General features: G+C 35.5%; 1 protein-coding gene and 1 long non-coding RNA gene across 5 annotated transcripts in view; both read right to left on the reverse strand.

The window, feature by feature from the left end:
- Nucleotides 1–19,027, reverse strand: part of LOC308642952 — a 1,001,730-nt gene that overhangs the window by 618,248 nt on the left and 364,455 nt on the right. The gene's annotated exons all lie outside the window — the stretch shown is intronic.
- MUSK (muscle associated receptor tyrosine kinase) overlaps nucleotides 1–19,027 on the reverse strand; it is a 114,851-nt gene that overhangs the window by 65,064 nt on the left and 30,760 nt on the right. For 2 of the 4 annotated variants that reach the window (XM_081279674.1, XM_081279671.1), the window contains one exon: nucleotides 4,356–4,385. The exons of the other annotated variants lie outside the window; for them this stretch is intronic. In XM_081279674.1, the coding sequence (XP_081135800.1) occupies nucleotides 4,356–4,385 (30 nt within the window). The remainder of the gene's footprint in view (nucleotides 1–4,355; nucleotides 4,386–19,027) is intronic. 4 annotated transcript variants of the gene reach the window in all.

Here is a 19,027-nt window from a genome sequence, read left to right on the forward strand (position 1 = left end):
AAGTAAGATCCTGGAGAGATTTGGACTTGGGTCATTTTAATTTTATAGGTGCTGGAAAAGTGATCTAATAACATTGACAATACCTTGAACTTGAATGAGAACGTTCTGGCTGAAGATGAGTAGGATAAGAAAATGTCTTAATTTATAAAGGCAAGAATTTTAATTTGGGGACTTCAATTCTTCTTGGAAATATAGAAATCAGGGACAGTTTATATTGCTGTAATTAACAGCTTTTTTTCCCCTCCCTTTGGCTGGTATTACTTGGAATATCATCTGGAATCATTGCAAAACCTCTAATGATCCATATTGCACAACCTAGTTAAGCATAATGTGTAAATAAATCAGAGTAAAGTTCTACAGTTCAAAGTAATGTTGAAGTTGATTTAATCAGTACATTTCTCACCCCATATCAGAACCTCTAGGGGCTCTAGCGAGATACATAAAAGATACTGACTCACAATAGCTAAACTGTGGAAACAACCTAGATGCCCTTCAATAAATGATCAGATTTTTAAAATGTGGCATATATACAATGGAATATTACTCAGCAATAAAAGAGAATAAAATCATGGCATTTGCAGGTAAATGGATGGAGTTAGAGAAGATAATGCTAAGTGAAGTTAGCCAATCCCCCCCACCCCCGAAAAAAAAAATGCCGAATGTTTTCTTTGATATAAGGAGGCTGATTCATAGTGGGATAGGGAAAGGGAGCATGGGAGGATTAGACAAACACTAGATAGGACAGAGGGGTTGGAGGGAAGGGAGGGGGCATCTAGTTATTAATGATGGTGGAATGTGATGATCATTATCATCCAAAGTACATTCATGAAGACACGAATTGGTGTGAATATACTTTGTATACAACCAGAGATATGAAAAATTGTGCTCTATATGTGTAATAAGAATTGTAATGCATTCCTCTGTCATATATAAATAAAAAAATAAATAAATGAAAGAGAGACTGACATTGCTAGTAGCATTTTGAGCTTAAGACTGTGCTGATAAACTGCTGTTCTCCTCCCTGAAGAGAGCATATTTGCCCTTTAGGCTGATAATGGGTCGCCTTGTTAAGTGTGAAGTGTTAATAGGAGAAGGAAACCAGGGATTAAAGGGAATCTGGTCCCTCCTGCTCTCTAACATTCTCTCCAAAAGATCAAATAGAAACTCAGCCCTTTTCCCCAGTATTGAAAGTTATCTTCAACCCTTCCTTTCAGTTTTCCTCTGCTCTCAAAGCAGAGTCTAAATGTCTTCAGGGTTTCAAATGTCTCTTTATCTACTGCCTCCTTTCTTCATCCCCTGACCCCGGTCCATCTTTCCTCTTAGTCCTTAGCACTACTTCATCACTGCTAATCCGTTCCTCTGTTGGTTGTCAGTCTCTTTCCCTGGAATGTAAGTATCACAAGGACAAGGTTTGCCCTTTAACAGGCTGACTCATGTACTAGATACCTGCCTCCTGCATGGTTCATGGTAAGTTCCCAATAAGTGTTTGCCAAATGAATGGATGAAAGAGTGAATGACTTCTCTGGTGAGATTGCAAGAAGGGACATATACATGTGTGAGCATTTCAGCCCTTCTTTGGACCGACATTCTCCCAGCAAGTCTGCATATAGGAAGGGTAGAGGTTGACGTGTGATAGATAGATAGCAATTTCATCAGGTCAGGGTTCTCCATCCAACAACTAGGAGTGAAATGGAGAAGATTGGGGAGAGGTTGAGAAGGATGGGGAAACAAGTTATGGTTATGTTACACTAATTTTTAAGTGGAGTAGAATGTTCTCTATGATAAGTGGATGCTGACCCATAATGGGGAGGGGGGCAAAGGCAGGGGAGGAGAGAGGGGATGGGGGCATGAAAGATGATGGAATGAGAAGGACACCATTACCCTAGGTACATGTATGACAGCACATGTGTTGTGACACTACATCATGTACAATCAGAGAAATGAAAATTGTGCTACATTTGTGTGCAATGAATCAAAATGCATTCTGCTTTCATATATACCTAATTAGAATAAATGAATAAATTAATTTTAAAAAGGAATGTTTGATTTTTTAAAATATATTTTTTAGTTGTCAATTGACCTTTATTTTATTTATTTATATGTGGTACTGAGGATGTAATCCGGTACCTTACACATGCCAGGCAAGCGCTCTATCACGGAGCCACAACCCCAACTCCAAAAGCTTGATTTTCAATCCAGCTTTATCAGCAAAAAAACTGATAGCCTTTTATACATCTATATTTGTTTTCAATTCTAACTATGAAAGGTGAAGGGATAGTGAAAGAAATTCCATCACATTTGAGATCACTGAGAACAATAAAGTCAGTTGCAATTAAAAACAAAAACCAGACTAATGCCCATCAATAATAAAACACTTGCAATAATAAACTTGATTGTAGTTCAGGAGTAAATCCCCAGAATTACAGTGGTAGCCACAAACTAAAAATACATTCTAAGTCATTCATTTAAAATGTAATGCGGTAAATTTCTTATCCAATAAAATATGCAATAAGTAGCCTTATTTTGTAATTTATTTGTAGGAAATTAAATATCAGTGTTTTGTTACATAAACAAGTCCACTGCTTACTAGAAGGGGCATAAAATTACTTAGTAACTTAGAAAATATTTATAATGGTTTGATATGAATTTTTAAGAAAAAATCATCAAGCTCTTCTTCCTGTATTTAGCCTTATCTATCATTCTCCAATTCACTGTGGGTTTTTTCCCATTCATTTTCCTTTGGGTATGCAAGTTGTTATTCTTCTGCAAAATGAAAGATAGACACAGGCAATATATTTATCCCTGGGTTTTCTCTCAGGGAATCCATTCATGAGTTTTGGGCTTTACTTTTCTTGGGCAGATTTGCAGAGATGACTGCAGATTAAGAATCTTATATTCAAAACTGTACTTATGCAGCCAGGAATTAAAAATTCTTTGTAACACAACCTGTTTTATTTTCTGTGTGTCTCCACTTCCCCCTGCATTTTCCAAGCTCTCTTGAAATTAATGAGCAGTATGGCCTGAAATGAACTACCTCTCTTTTCTTGGTGAGGGAGCAGTGTCAGAGGAATATTTAAGTCTCTGGTCAATTTCTATTTCTGAGCAATTACTTCAAAGGATAAGATGAATGTACATGAATTTTACTTTTTCTTACTCTTTTCTTTCTTATTTTCTAGCTTCCCTTAAAGAGGTTTCTACATGATTCAAACCAACAATGACTGATCAGAACATGTTGAAAAAATTAAAAAAACAAAAAATGCAAAAAACCTTAACTCTCACTCTCTTCCCCAAATCACACAGAACCAGGCAAATTTAGTTGTAAGATACCTGGTATTTAGAAAGAGGAAAATATTTCAAATACATATTTAGCCTGCCTGTACTGAAAATCTAAAATCTGAAAAAATTCTCTGAAATCTAAAATGCTGGTAGACTTTTATACATCTATATTTGTTTTCAGTTCTAATTATGAAAGATAACATCATTCTCAACATTTTTCAAATTTGGAGCATTTTGGATTTTTAGATTTTTGGATTAGGGGTGCTCAATTGATAACATCTATGCAAATATTCCAAAATTTGAAAAACTGAAATCTGAAACACTTTCAATCCCCATCATTTTACATAAGGGAGACTCAACCTGTATCTTATTGGAGACTCAAAGAGGTACTAAGTCAAATTGTACCACAGGAAAACTCATGAAGTTCATCCCCAAAGCACCAAAGTTTAGGTCAGCAGAGCACAAACTTGGGGTTTACGCAGGATGCAAGGTACTTAGTGATGGAAAACTCATGTTCTACAAATTTGATTTTTAGTCACTTTCTTCTAACCACATTCCACAAAAATGTATATGTCTGCCTGCAATTAAAGTGAAATATTTTTTTCAATTTGGAGCAATTGCATAATATTTCTCATCCTGTTGAGAGTGGAGAATAAAGCCTAATCTGGCTCCATGACATTTCAACATTCTCCAAAATTTTAGTCCCATCCATTGGCTCAGAAAAGAGGTCTTTTAGGGAAGGGTAACTTTCTGTTCCAACCTGTGGAGATGTATATTTTTGTTCTGATTGATTTCGTTTCATTTTGTTTCCAGAGTTTGGACCACCTGATTTAAATATTCCTGTTGACTCGAGTCTTAAGAAATGTAAATGGCCAATAAGCTGATCATATAACAGAGCAGCCCATCGACTGACTGACGCTGTTACATGCTGTGACCTCATATCCCTCATGGTTTGTTTGTTGTTTCTTGACAGAATAAGGGCACTTAGAGGAGTTTGTAAGGTCAGGCATAGCAACTGACTGCAAAAGGGCCTTACATTTAAAAAGCAGCAGCACAGAAATTAAAAAAAAAAAAAATACCTTTAGTATCCTGGTCAGGTTCGCTTTCTTCTATTAATAGAAACAAGACACAACAAACAAACACAATAAACACACAAACAAAACAATACATCATGAAAAGGGAACTCTTTGACCCCAGAACATCAATTCATGCAGCATGATTCATTAGAAACTGCTTGCTTCTTATTTCAATAAGAACTGACTGTGATGGAGGGAACTGCTGGCCCTTCTGAAAGCAAACTGTTCCATAAGATCCCCAACGACTACTTTTCATCAGGCAGTATTGTACAGAGAATAAACTATAGCGTACCCCACAGCACAGCTCATTCATGCATTTCTATCTTAATGCAGACAATGGCCCTTTCTTTCAAAGCAACAGAGTACCATTATTCTCAGAAACTGTGCTCCCCCTCGTAGCTTGGCTTCTCCTCTTACTGAGGCCCTGTTATGAAGTCAGTGATGTTGAATCTGGGATCTCAGCTATCATTTCTATGGCAATAGACTCATGTTGTGGTAAACAGAGGATTAGGGGGTTTCTGCACAACCAGAGCCTACCACCAAGGGAGATCTGCCACTCTGATCTAACTCCCAGAGGCTGCTCAGAGAGCAGAGGGGGGCCTGTCTGGACCTCTGGGGACCTGCCAGTGAAGCGCTGATCAGAGAAAAAATCTAAAAGCTTCTAAGTTGGATATAAAGGGTCAAGAATTCATAAACTTTACAGGACCCTAGATGAGAGAAATCAAAAACCAAATTAATTATTCCCAAATGTTTATTATAACTATATCAGATAAAGACCTGCCCACCCCAACCCCCGGCCCTGGTTCCCAAGGAGCTCTATTTTTTTTTCCTTTCTGGGGGATTTATTTATTTGTGTCAATTTAGATATTTTTTAATGATCAGCTGACTATAATATTTGTTTATAAGTAAAAAATAGTGATGCTGATCTAATGGCTTTAAATGACAAGAATACTCTCTTCAGAGATTGTGGAGAACTCATATCCTCCATTATCTCTGAACTCTCTCCATATCTCTGTCATGGAGCTTAATTAACATTACCCAGCCCAGTTTTGAGACCAAGAATCTAAGGTTTGCTGCAGGTGTTGAGTCAGGAACTCACCCCTCTTTTCAGACATGGAGTCTTCTGCTCTTGGCACCCCATGGAGGTCATTTTTACCCTTAACGCCTCATCTCCTTAAACTTAAATGAATTTATGATTTCTCAATTCGATTTTACTTTGAACTTTCCCTACTACCTCCACCAACCAAGTCAGTGGCACACTCTAGTTTTATTTTTTAAGTAGTCAGGTCAAAGACCACTTAAAACTTCTGAATTTTGAACATATGGCTAGAAGGAGGTTTAGAGGTTGTCTGTCAAACAAACCTCTAAATGAAGAAACTGAATTTTTGCAATGTACCCAGGAGTGCCTGGTGACTTAAGTATTGAATCTTAGGTTTCCATCTGGACACTGGAAACTAGCAGAGTACCCATTTGTATCATAGACCTTAATCAAAAAAAGCAAATGGAGGTCCAATAGTTGGGCCAGATAAAGCCTCAAAAACTGTATGTGAATAGTTTGGGGCTAAGCAGGCTTTCTAGTTCCTTGGAACAATGTACTTGTTTCCAAGATTGGAAGAAAATTCTTTCTTTTGTCTTTTTTCTTTCCTCCACCTGTCAAGTATTTCTGAGTGGTTGGCTGGCCATGACTCCTATGGATATTAAGTGTTTTTATTTCACATCTATTAAAGCTTCAAAATTTTATTCTAGTCAAGCTGAAGAGCAACAGTAAATGTTGAAAATCATATTCACTTGCCATTTTCTTCTCTTACCCTCCTTTTTTCGGGTTTCTAGCGCAAGTGCAGATCAATTCTGAGTCTCCTTTCAAAGTTGCTCCATGGATGTGTTACTGGACTACATTTGAACTATATGCTTGAAGCATAGGCCCTGTTGGAAAAATGTTGATTTCCCTTTGGTGTTTTTCACTTTTATGTTATTGTTGTTATTACTGTTTATTTTGCTTAATTTTATTTATTTTTTTGTATTGGGAGAAGTGAAGTTTTGAAAGAATACACCTATTTCCTCTACTATGGATCAATAGAAACAATGTAAGAGATGAAAGAATGTTTAGGATTTGTTGTTTTCTCAATATGAAATTTGGTTCTACCAGAAATTTAACTTCCACATAGAAATTATCAAAATTTCTTTCTACGAATAAATGCAAATATGCATCTTAATATATAATACATGCTTCTGCATTAATACACACACATATATACACATGCACACACAATTGAGGTTACTTTAAATTAGGGGAAATTATGGAAGAATAACCCATAAAATCTATTTAAACTTCAGTACACACATTCAATGTGTCAGCTTTTTGGTCATTTCAAGATAAAACTGGAATCTTGATTGTCACTGTGTCTAGCTTATCTAGCCTGGTGTGATTTCTCCTGGATTCTGAACTTATTGTTTTACCACTTACTAATTTTAAAATTTTCTGCTTCATGCTCTTTCTTCCCATTTCTTGTTAAATTCTCCTTTAAGTGCTTTGTATGTAATGCACTGTTTTTTTTCTTCCAAGTTGCTTTTTTAATCTTCTTTAGGGAGTTAGGGTTAGAACTATACTGGGCTCAGTATCATAATTTCATTGTTGGTTTTTTCCTCCTAAAATATCACATGGTCTTTTTCAGAATAAATAAAATACTTAATTTTTTAAGTTCTTTTCCATTTGGATTTAGAGTGTGTTTTCCTTTTGCTATCTTGGGACTGTCAGTAGAATAGAGACTGACTACTCTTATTGATGTAATCTATTCATTTTGCTTCAACATTCAAATGAAGGAGTGATTCATCATTTTCTTGAATAATTTATGGGACGCTCAGTATCATTACAGCAACCCATTTTGATCAACTTTGTTAAAAAAAAAAACAAAAAAAAATGGATAGGAACCAAATTGCCCACTCAAGCAAATATGATTTCTCCGGTACCAACAGGACTCCATAAATCCCAACCTGAAATAAGGATCAGACAAACTACAGTTTGGCCAGGACTGCCTGACTCTACATCCTTATTGAACCCTGCTTTTTCAAGCTGAAGAGCAACAGTAAATGTTGAAAATTGTATTCACTTGTCATTTTCTTCTCTTACCCTCCTTCTTCTGTATAATCCGGAAGCTCTTGTCAGTATCCTCAAAGATAAGGATTGGGATGCTAGTTCTCCCCCATCCCTTGTTCTTCCTGTTATGGTCATATTATTTTACCACCACTGACTGATCCCTCTAATCAGACCATTGAGGTGATGGGTGACTGAATCTGTCTGGTGGGACTCCCCAAGTAAAGTCTCTGACCTAGGATTCCAGTAACATCTATTGGAAACCATGAATATCCAACACCCATTTTTATACATTTTGCTCTTATTATGGATTTTCTTCCCTAACTTGACTGTGTATATGTGTATGTGAGATTTAATTTTAAGAAAGATAGAATAAGTTTTTTTCTATTCAGTTCACTCTGTTAGTTGAACAGTGAAGAAATTTGGAGGATGTATCTATTGTTATATAGGAGGAAGCAAAGCCATCAAGATTCCCTGACAGAAATAAAAGAAATACATTTGAAAAATCAGTCAGACCTGATGGAAAGAAAGAGAAAATAGGCAGAACTTTGAAAAAGTTTGCATTCTTTTTGGTGACAAAATAGAGAGAAGCCCCCTGCAAAAATAATAGGAATTTGTCTACATAGAGTGGAGGTCTCAGAGGAGGCTGATACTGCACATCCTTTGCTCTTTGTTGGATGGCATTGGAACCTCCTCTTTCTGGTAATAAAATTATCATGAGGAAAAATATGCAAATAAATTAAACAACTTGGAGGTGAAGTCAAATATGACATGGCTAACCCTCTAATATCTTGGAAGGGTATTAGAGAAGTGTTTGGGGAAGGTTTGAGCAATAGTTGAACGCTGAAATCATGAAGGGAAAGATTTGGGATATGTATGAAAAAGATTCTTTGAGCATGAGAATTTCAGACAGTTCCCAGGTGTACTAGTCCATTTCTTATCTCAATGATTAGGATTAAAAAGAACCCCAGGCATTAGATCAGAGACTCTGTGCCCACTAGAAGGGAAAGTAGGCCCAAATCTCCATCATATCAGCTTAGGAACCAAATTCCTCTACAAGAGTCCTAAAGCACAAGAAGTAATCAATAAATGAGAATGTATCAAACTAAAGAGCTTCCTCACAGCAAAGGAAACAATCAAGAACATGAAGAGAGAGCCTACAGAATGAGAGAAAAATCTTTGCTACCAGATAGAGCACTAATCTCCAGGATATATAAAGAACTCAAAAAACTTAACACCAATAAAACCCAAATAACCCAGTCAATAAATTGGCAAAGGAACTGAGCAGACACTTAACAGAAGAAGAAATATGAATGGTCAACAAATATGTAAAAAAATGTTCAACATCACTAGCAATTAGAGAAATGCAAATTAAAAGTACAGGGATTTCATCTCACTCCAGTCAGAATGGCACTTGTCAAGAATACAAGTAACAATAAATGTTGGTGAGAATATGGAGAAAAATGGACACTGATACATTTCTGGTGGGACTGCAAACTAGTGTAACCACTCTTAAAAGCAGTACAGCAATTCCTCAGAAAATTTGGAATGGTACTACCATTTGACCCAGTTATCCCACTTTTTGGCATATACTCAGAGGACTTAAAATCAGCATTCTATGTATGGTAACACAGCCACATCAATGTTCATAGAAGCTCAATTCACAATAGCTAAACTATACAACCAACCTGGTTGCCTTTCAACAGATGAATGGATGAAGAAAACATGGTGTATTTATACAATGGAATATTTCTCAGACATAAAGAAGAATGAAATTATGGCATTTGCTGGTAAATGGGTATAACTGGGAATTATAATGCTAAGTGAAATAATATAATGCTAAGTGAAATAAGTCAATTCCAAAAAACCAAATGCTGATATGCAGATGCTGATTCACAATAGGTGGGGCAGGGAGGGAGAAGTGGAAGTTCATTGGATAGGTGTAGGGAAGGGGAGGGAGAGGAGGATGGGAATGGGAAAGACAGTAGAATTAATTGGACATAATTTCCCTATATTCATGTATGAATATACCACAAATGTAATTCCACATCATGAACAACCACAACAATGAGAAGTTATACTCCATGTAAGTATGATATGTCAAAATACATTCTACTGTCATGTATAACTAAAAAGAACAAATAAAAATAAATAAAATTACATTAAATTTAAAAATGATTAAATAAATCATGTAGTGGCATATAACAGAAAGGCTCTGGATCTAGGCTGCCTGGTTAAAAGTCAGGCTATAATTAATTTATAACAGGTATTTCTGCTATGTAAGAAAACTATCTAGATGTGTGTACATGGGTGTGTTTTATTTATGAATAGTATAGGATTATCATGTTAGTTAAAGTAGCTTTGGAGTCGATACTCTTGTGTTTTCTAGATGGATAAAAACATCACCTTTAAATATTGATACTTTTGACTTCTTTCCAATAATAATACACATTTTAATTTATTACATATTCCACTGAGTAGAATTCACATGATGATATGTCATAATTATATCATGAAGACTACTAATCAGGATGGTACTGTGAATTCATAAGTAATCTAGGTAGAAAAAGTACACAGCAATAATAGAAAAGTTATAATTCTTTGTTACCTAAAAAGACAAAGTTATGTTCAAAACCAAAATGAATATTTCAGTTCATAAGAAGCAGGCGAAACACAATAGATAAGCAGGAACTCTTGAGTTCAGGTTCTCTGAAGAGGGAGCAGGGGTTAAAGTTTGATCTCTCTGGCAGTGCACCAGCTGGGGTGGGGGACTGGAGATTTTGGTTCCCTCCTTGAAACCAAAGGGCAAGAGTGAAAGAAGCTTATCTGTGGAAGGCTCAAGAAGGAGTCCTGGTGTGTTGCTCAATGTGTGTCATGCTTCCAGTTGCCAACTCCAGAACATGACAGACTGGGGGTCAGAACTTTCATTCACAACACCTCATTAAAATGCAGGAGCTGGAAGAATTCCTAAAGGCAACCTCCAAAATTACTGGAAATGGGAAAAATTATTTCAAAGACAGGATAATGTAAAGGGCAAATTATAACTTCACAGTTACACTGGGAAAACAAGTGCTAAGACATTTAATGCAGGAATTGGGAAGTTAATTCACTCTGGAAGAAAATAAAGCCATTCAAAAAGAAAGTATAAGAAACAAAAAAATAAAAAATAATAATATTTATTTAAAAAGGAACAGGGAATTAGGAGCAAAAAGTCAAAATTGAAATACAATCAATAATCCTAAAAAAAAGAAAAATGCTAGAAATTAAAAATACAATAACTGAACAAAATTACACACATACAAAAGATACGATAAACTCAAACTTGGACAAGGTCAACGGAAGAATCAGTAAAAAAGATGATAGTATTATGTAATTATACAGCTCTCAGTCCAAAGAGAAAAAAAATGTGAAACATTAAGTATGAAATGGAGAAAACAAACTTAGAGGGTCAACTATATCCTCACAGGTAGGTGAGAGGTAAAGAAGGGGAAAGGCCAAGAGGCAATATTCAAAGAGAGAACAGTTGAGATTTTTCATACTTCAAGAAATATTTGAATACCTAGATGGATTAAAGTAGCGGCTTTTAAAATTTGAAATTTATAAGAAGCACTTGTGAGGCTGAAAAAAATAAGTGCTGGCAAAATGATTGAGATTGCTGAATACAATTTTTTTTTTTTGGTCTGGAGCCTGAGGAACTGTATTTTGCAGAAGTACTTGAAAACTGTCAAGTGTTTCCAAGTGGCAGTGGGATTGTAAACCACTGTGGAAATGAATGCATAGTAGGATAAATAAAAATAATTTGACACTGTTGTGGTTTTGAAATGCATCCACAAATCCTCCCTTGGAAAAGTGGGAGTCCAATTTTTCTCCTTAGAGGTGGATTGGACTTAGTGACTCATTTCTGACAAATAGAATGTGGCAGAGATGATCACTCATGGCTTCTGAGGCTAGGTCATAAAAATATTACTGATTCCTCCTCATATTTATTAGAGCTCAGGAAAGCTGTAGGACAAGAAAGACACCATCTTGTGAGGACACTCAAGCAGTCCAAGGAGGGACCTATGTGGGGAGAAATGGAGGCTTTTCACCAGCCAGCATCAACTTGCAACAACTAATGAGCTGGACCCTTGAGCCCAGTCAAGCTTCCAGATGACTGAGGAAATGGTCAACATCTTGACTGTAAACATGATTTGGAGAGTGGCCCAGCGGAGCCACTTTGGAATTCCTGACTCATAGAAATGAAGTGATCATTGTCCAATGTTGTCTTTGGCTATTAAGTTTCTGTATATTTTACTACATAACAATAGATTACTAATACAGGCACCATGACAAATTATAATAAAAATATGGATTGTCAAAGGTAAAGAGGAAAAACATGAACATTAACAGAAAGAATAACTGGATTAACAACCAAAGAATTATAGTTAGAATGACAGAAAATTCCTCATCAATAATTGTAGGAAGCCATGGGATAATGCCCACGGAAGGATTTACCTTCAAACACGAAAGACAGTCTACTACCCAAAGATCGTCACTGAAAGAACTAATGAAAAATATATTTCAGCAATAAGAAATTGAAAACAGAAGGAAAAAGTGACATGAAAAAGAAAACAGTGAAAAAAATTGGTGGCCTATTTTAGAGGAACCATTCAACTACTAACTCTAAAGCTATTTGATTCTTAGAAAGAAGTAAAATTTTGAATAATACTTAAGAAAGATGGCAGGGGATGACAGACGTGATGTTAGATGGGATGTTAAAGATTGATCAGATTTTTGCCTTAGTTAAGAAGATTAGAGATATGATTTTGAACTTTGTTAGAATTATAGTATTACCTGTATATTGAAAATGTAAGAGTAATCATCAAAATATAGCATTGTGATTTATAATTTTAAGATCCAAGTGTTTATAGGGTGAGATCAATTAGATAATGAAAAAGAAAACTTGTCAATCCACCAGAAAACTGAAAAGGAATATAAAAATAATCAGAGAAGGGCTGGGGATGTGGCTCAAGCGGTAGCATGCTTGCCTGGCATGCATGCGGCCTGGGTTCGATTCTCAGCACCACATACAAACAAAGATGTTGTGCCCGCCGATAACTAAAAAATAAATATTAAAGAATTCTCTCTCTCTCTCTCTCTCTCTCTCTCTCTCTCTCACACACACACACACACACACACACACACACTCTCTCTCTCTCTCTCTAAAAAAAAAATAAGCAGAGAAAAAAACCCAGCATAATAAAACATAGAATTCTCTATCTTAACAAATAATAGAAATAAGTTTTCAGAATAAATACAAAGAACTAATTTTTACTTAAACAAATTCTTATATAAAAGTTCAAGCTATATTCTGCTACAGAGTAACAGGAAGGTTGGAAAGAAAAGGATCGAAAAATACCAAACAGTGGGACAATGCCAAGCAAAAGAAAAGTGTGGCAACAATATTAATATCAGACAAAACATAATTTATGAGAAAAACATTAGTAGGGATGAAGAAAAACATTTCCCAAAGTTTGAAAAAGAATCCATAAAGGAGCTACAATCATTAATATGTATGCACTTAATAATATAATTTTAAAACACATAAAGCCCAAAGTGATAGAATTAAGAGAAGATGTTATAAAATAAAACTGTTGATACAATGCTAGATTTTTGCCAATTAGAAGCCTAGTGAGAATTTATTGTGATTGTCCAAAGTGAAGGGAAAATGGCCTATTTTAGATGAGAAGGCCAACATTCAGAAGGGAAGGTCACAAATTTTAAAAAACATAAATGAAGGTGGTAATGACCATGCCTTATCAGACCTGTTTTTAATGATGTTACTTGAGAATGTTTTCCTTTCAGATGATGATTGAGAAGCTAATCAAAAAAATGGCACCACGTGTCATAATAGAAACAGAACCTCACTTTTTCTGGTTTTTGTTTTTGTTTTACACCCGCCACCCCTTTTAAAATGGAGTATATTGGATGTCTCTACAATTTTGTTCAAATAATTCTAAAACCTGGAAAAGCTATTGCTGTTATTGATGTGTAACACACTGCTATTACTGGAATTTTTATATGAATATCACATGTACATATGTATATAGGTATACATATGTACATAAGTGTATAATATATATATATATATATATATATATATATATATATAATTTAAATTTTGGGAAACTATAGCTTTGTTGTCAACTTTGGAAAAAGTATTCCAGTTTACCATGTTGAGTTGGCATTGTACAGAAATTACCAGCCTTATTGGTCTAGAAACTTGAAAATTAATTTTTTCCTTTTGTATAAGGTTAACACACTATATTATGTAGGGTCTTATTTACATGGATTTGATTGCAGAAACTAAAAATGCATTCTATAAATAATGAAAATAACATAAATGAAGGAGGACAATAACTTTAGTTTACTCTTGCCTGTAATTCTAAATATAATCTATTTTTCTGGCACACAATAAATTTATTGAAATAGAAAACTAAGATAGAAAGTTTATAAATGATACATACATAGTAACTTCTCAAAATAGAAAGTTATGAATGTTCTCTTTAAGTTGTTCATTCCTCTAAATATACTTTTCAAATTGAAATTTTCTGAGCTTTTCATTACTTTGGGAGAATTCATCGGGTGATAACATTAAAGATTAAGATGACTTGAGAAAATTCCCAAAGAGTAAGAAGTGTGTATCAAAATCAGGGATGTGTGGGGTGATATAGAGTGCAGAATTAAATAATAATAATAATAATAATAATTAATAATAATAATAATATAAATCCACAGAGAGCAGGAAAGAAATAAAAAAGAAGCAAAGAAATAGCAGGTAATAGAACACATCATGAAAATAAGAGGAATAAATAATAATAAATCATAGAAATCAGTTTTCAGAAGAAATATAAAGACCTAAACTAAGTTTACACCTAAGAAATGTAAAAATTATATTTCATTCATATGAATCACTATGGTTTTTTGCCTTTTATAAATAGTATCTATTGAAGATTTAAAAAATTTTTTTCATAGTGCCATCTTCATTACTTTTTCTCATAGTCAATATCTTAGGGGAATCCCTGACCATCTGGTGTGGCAAGAATTCCATTCCAGGGCTTCTTTTAAGGACACACTCAGAAACTGGGAAATCTACATCTTATTAACAGGAAAATTTCCTTGCAATTATATTCAGTACCCTTGCAGCTGAATGTAAGTGGTAGATCTAAATTTTCATCCTAACTTTGCTGTTCACTAGCTATTGATCCGGGTTGCTGCTTAATTTCTCTGACCTTCAGCTTCTTCATCCAGAAAATGTTATTATTAACTCCCAACCCATAGAAGTCTGGAGAAGATTAAATGATAGGATTTGTAGAAATTAGTTAATGTGGCACCTAACAGATAGCTCAAAGCCCTGGAGTCAAAGTCTTCCAGCTTTTTTTTTTTTTTCCTGGAGCTATTTGATCTTTAGAACATCTTTCTGAATCATGAAGACTGTTCCTTCAACGACTTCAAAGAGAGTGGGCTTTATTTTTATTTTATTTTTTAAAATGTCAACCTGTGTTAGCTGGCTGCATCCTGGATATTAATCACTTTGAGTTTTTTTTCCCCCCTCTGGGTGTTCAAAGCCTGTGCTTAACTCCATTCTTAAACTGAATTATCTAAGAGGAATCACTTGTAAAAAAGAGAAATTCATTCTTTAGACCATGTTACCAGAATACGAACACTAATCTATATGGTTTGATAGAATGGAATATGTTCTTAAATAGATTATCACATTCTGTGCTGTATTTTTAATGAATTCCTGAATTGGAGATGCCTGTTAGTAGACAAGCACTATACAGAACAAATTGCATTATTTAAATTGTTTTTGTTTTTTATTAAAAAAAAATTGACCCAGGGATGGCTGAAAAGTAATCCTGAAGCTCTGTGGTATTTTTTTTTTCTGAACAGATTCTACTTTTGTTTTCCATCATTAAAAGAAAATCTGGCAGTAATAATGGCAGACCTAAATAAACACCTAGTTTCTCTTTCCTGACTTTTGGTAGTTAATGCAAAGAAACTCTATCCTGGTGTGCTGCCACTGTTGACATTTCTGTTCCCTTTGAAGTGGGCAATGCATGAGGCGGTTTACCCACTGCGGCTCCATCTCTGAAGGAATCTGAAGGCAAGCTCCTTCAGAAACATACACATCATCCTCATTCAATGACTCTTTCCCCAGTCCTCAAAGGAAGGGCTGCCTGCCTCCATGATATCATGATTCTCTAAAGTGGCTTGGGATGGGAACATTTCTGTGGCCTTTGAGATAATAACATTTTTCTAGCTTGTAAATATGGATGGTGACTAATGAGCGTCAGCAAGAAGTGTTTACCAAGTAAATCAGACAAGAGACTCATGAAGTTCACTAGTTTTTATTTCAGTCTTAGGAGCAGAGGGTGCAGCTATTGAGAATATTCTAAAACTGGTTCTGGAAATATATTTGGAGTTTAACCATCAGTTAATAAAAAGTCAGACATTCAGTTCTGATTCACTTTATTCATACTTAAAAAAGAGACTCATCTTCTGATTTTGATGGATGAGAGGCCACATGGCTTAATTCCTAGGACTGAAGTCTTCCTTAGTTTTCCTTTTAAAAATAATTTAATTCTGAAATAATTTCAGATTTGCAAAAAAGTTGCAAAGAGACTATAGATGGTTTCAGGTTATTCACCCAACTTCCCCTATCTTATACATAATGATACACTTATTAAAATCTTAGCTGACTTTAAATGGCATTTTAAAAGAACCTACACTTGGGAAGATACCTGCATTTTGACAGTCATCAAATAAGGTGAATTTTATAAGAAAGAAGTGGGGGTTTTTTTGTTGTTGTTTTTAGCCAGTTTAAGAGAAAAGTAGATAAACATTATAAAGAACAAATTGGGTCATTTAAATTGGGTTATTTAAATCCTATTAAAATTTATTTTTATTTTTTGAAAAAAAAATTAGCTGGAAAAATAAATAAGAGCCACAACCTCCGACATCTGAAATCCCAGCATAGTGTCCTGGTTTCCTAAAGTGGCTTGAGTTGGGAGCATTCTGTGGCCATAGAATTCTGAATGCCACACAGGGCCACATATCCCCAAATTGTAGGTTCCCATGATGAAGTAATGGTAGCCATCTGCCCATCTACAAACTTATGTCCAAGAGAGAATACCATCAAAGAGAACTCAGTGTGAGTCTGTGAGTCAAACCACAGGTCACTGTGACTTTTACAGGACCACTAATAGACATTGTCCCCAATTCTCTAGTGTTCTCTAGTCCTTCTCTTACTCCCTGGTTATGAGTCAGTGTCGAGCTGTGCATACAGGGTCAATCTGTATTTCCCCTCTAGTTTCTCTTTCCTCTCTCATTGGGAGATGATCTACATCAGGACCTGCAGATCATCAGAATTCTGCTGGGTCTCACCTCTCTGAGAGATCTTTCCCTGATCTTTCACTGCCTCCTCGGTCCTCTGTGTGCACCCTACACAATCTCTATCACTGCAACTAGATTGCAATTTAATTATTTTAGTTACTTACTTGCCTGTCCATCTCCCTTAGTAAATATGAAAACTTTTTAAGAACCATATTGCTGTAGTTTGGATCTTGAATGTGCCCCAAACACCCATTTGCCAAAGGCTTGTTTGCCAGCCTATGACGTTCTTGGGAGGTGGTAGACCTTTTAAAGTTACTGCCTGGTGGGAGGAAATTAGATCATTGGGGACATGCCTTAGCCACCATGAGGTAAATAGCCCCTCCTCTGCTACATGCTTCCTCCATTGTGTAATGTATTGCCCAAGGCAAGACAACCAAGTGACCATGGACTGAAACTCTGAAACCATGAACCAAAATAAACCTTTCATTTTTTAAAGTTGATTACCTTAGATATTTTGTCATAGTAACAGAAAAGTAATGTATGTCTTACTTTTCCTCTATATCTTTAGGAATTATTACAAGGAATATAGTAGACGTTCAACAAATAAATGTGATACTATCCTAATATTTATATTTTGCTATATGCCAGGAAGCTATCTTTCTACTTAGATATTTAAGATTCCTCTGGAATAAAAAAATTCCAAGTAGAAATCCTCAAGTCAATGTCTCCCAAAGTATGATTCATGGATTACCTACACAAAGGATCATTTGGGGTGGTATTAAAAAGCACTATCACAGACCTATTAGATCTGAATCTCTGGTGAATGTACCCTGAAGCTATGTCTTTTAAGAAGATCTGAAAACTTTTCTAATGTACACCGATGTTTGAAAACCACTCGAAGGAAGAATTCCATGAATCCATCAAATCAAATCATATTTGTATCTCTTCATATAGAGGTTTTGAAGTGTGTATAATCAATGACATGATCAGGAAAAGGAAAACAACAATATATTAGCATAAGAGAGAAGGCAACTTCTGGTCAGTTTAGTGTAACAGATTCTATAACTAAGCTTTAAACTGGATTCTGAGACACATGCCAGGTAGGGTGAAATATAATGTAAGGAAGGTGGGAGAATGCCAGTTTCTCTTAAAAGACCATTTATTTCTCCCAGGCACTAAATTTTTAAAGTAATTTCCCCACTCGGAATTTACTTGGGAATAGTAAGTGAGAGAATGATCAATATTTCCAACAAGATTTTTTGGCAAGTATCTGTTTCTGTGATGAATAACATGGAAGTTCAGGATACACACTGAAGTTGCTTCTACTTTCATGCCGTTGTGTCTTTTATTTATTCATTTATCTTTTGGGACAGGTTGTCCCCAGATAGCCTCATTCCAGTTTACTATGAAAAGACCATCTTCACACAGATCCTCAGCTAAGCCTCCCCATATCTCTCATCACAGTGGGGCCAAACCAAAGTTATAATCTCTGACAAGTACCAAGAATGCAGGTACAAAGCATTGCTGATTGAGGGTAGATTTATGTTCTTTGGAAACCAGATGAGCAGTTGGTAATGTTGACATTCTATTGATGAAATTTGAGAAGCCTAACCAGTAGTAGTCTCTGGGTAGAAGTCATCCAGCTTTAGAACAATGCAAACAATAGACAATGATACTGACGACAGTCATTTGTCAAAGAGCCACCGCGTAGACACTATGTCTGCTCTCCCAGGCCATTTTAAGAACTCTAGGCGGTAGGTAACATTGACCCCATCTCATGAGTGAGGAAACAGATTTGCAGAGGTCAAGTAAACTATCCAACCTCACATAACTGGTAAATGGCACAGACTGGATTGACACCCAGGTCTTGCTGATGCTAAACATGTGAACTCTGCAGAGTACTGATCTATCCAACATAATATTACAAAAGGAAAGAATCGAGAATGGGTCCTGGAAGATGCTTAAGAATCAAGACATCCAAGCTCCTTTGCTAACTTGAGCAAAGTCATGATTTTTTTTTCCTGGTATTAAGTTTCCTTGTCTGCAAAATAAGAAATGGAACTATGATTTTGAAGCTCTGTTCCAGAGCTAAGCCTTATGGTTACTCTTCTGAGAGAATCAAAGTTAATACAGATGAATTCTATTTGAGATCAAAATTCCTAATTTGCCATTGAACTTGACTGCTTCTACCACAAAGGTAAAGATGACA

The sequence above is a fragment of the Spermophilus citellus genome, assembly GCF_964194105.1.
Source record: "Spermophilus citellus genome assembly, chromosome: 2".
Lineage (NCBI taxonomy): Eukaryota > Metazoa > Chordata > Mammalia > Rodentia > Sciuridae > Spermophilus > Spermophilus citellus.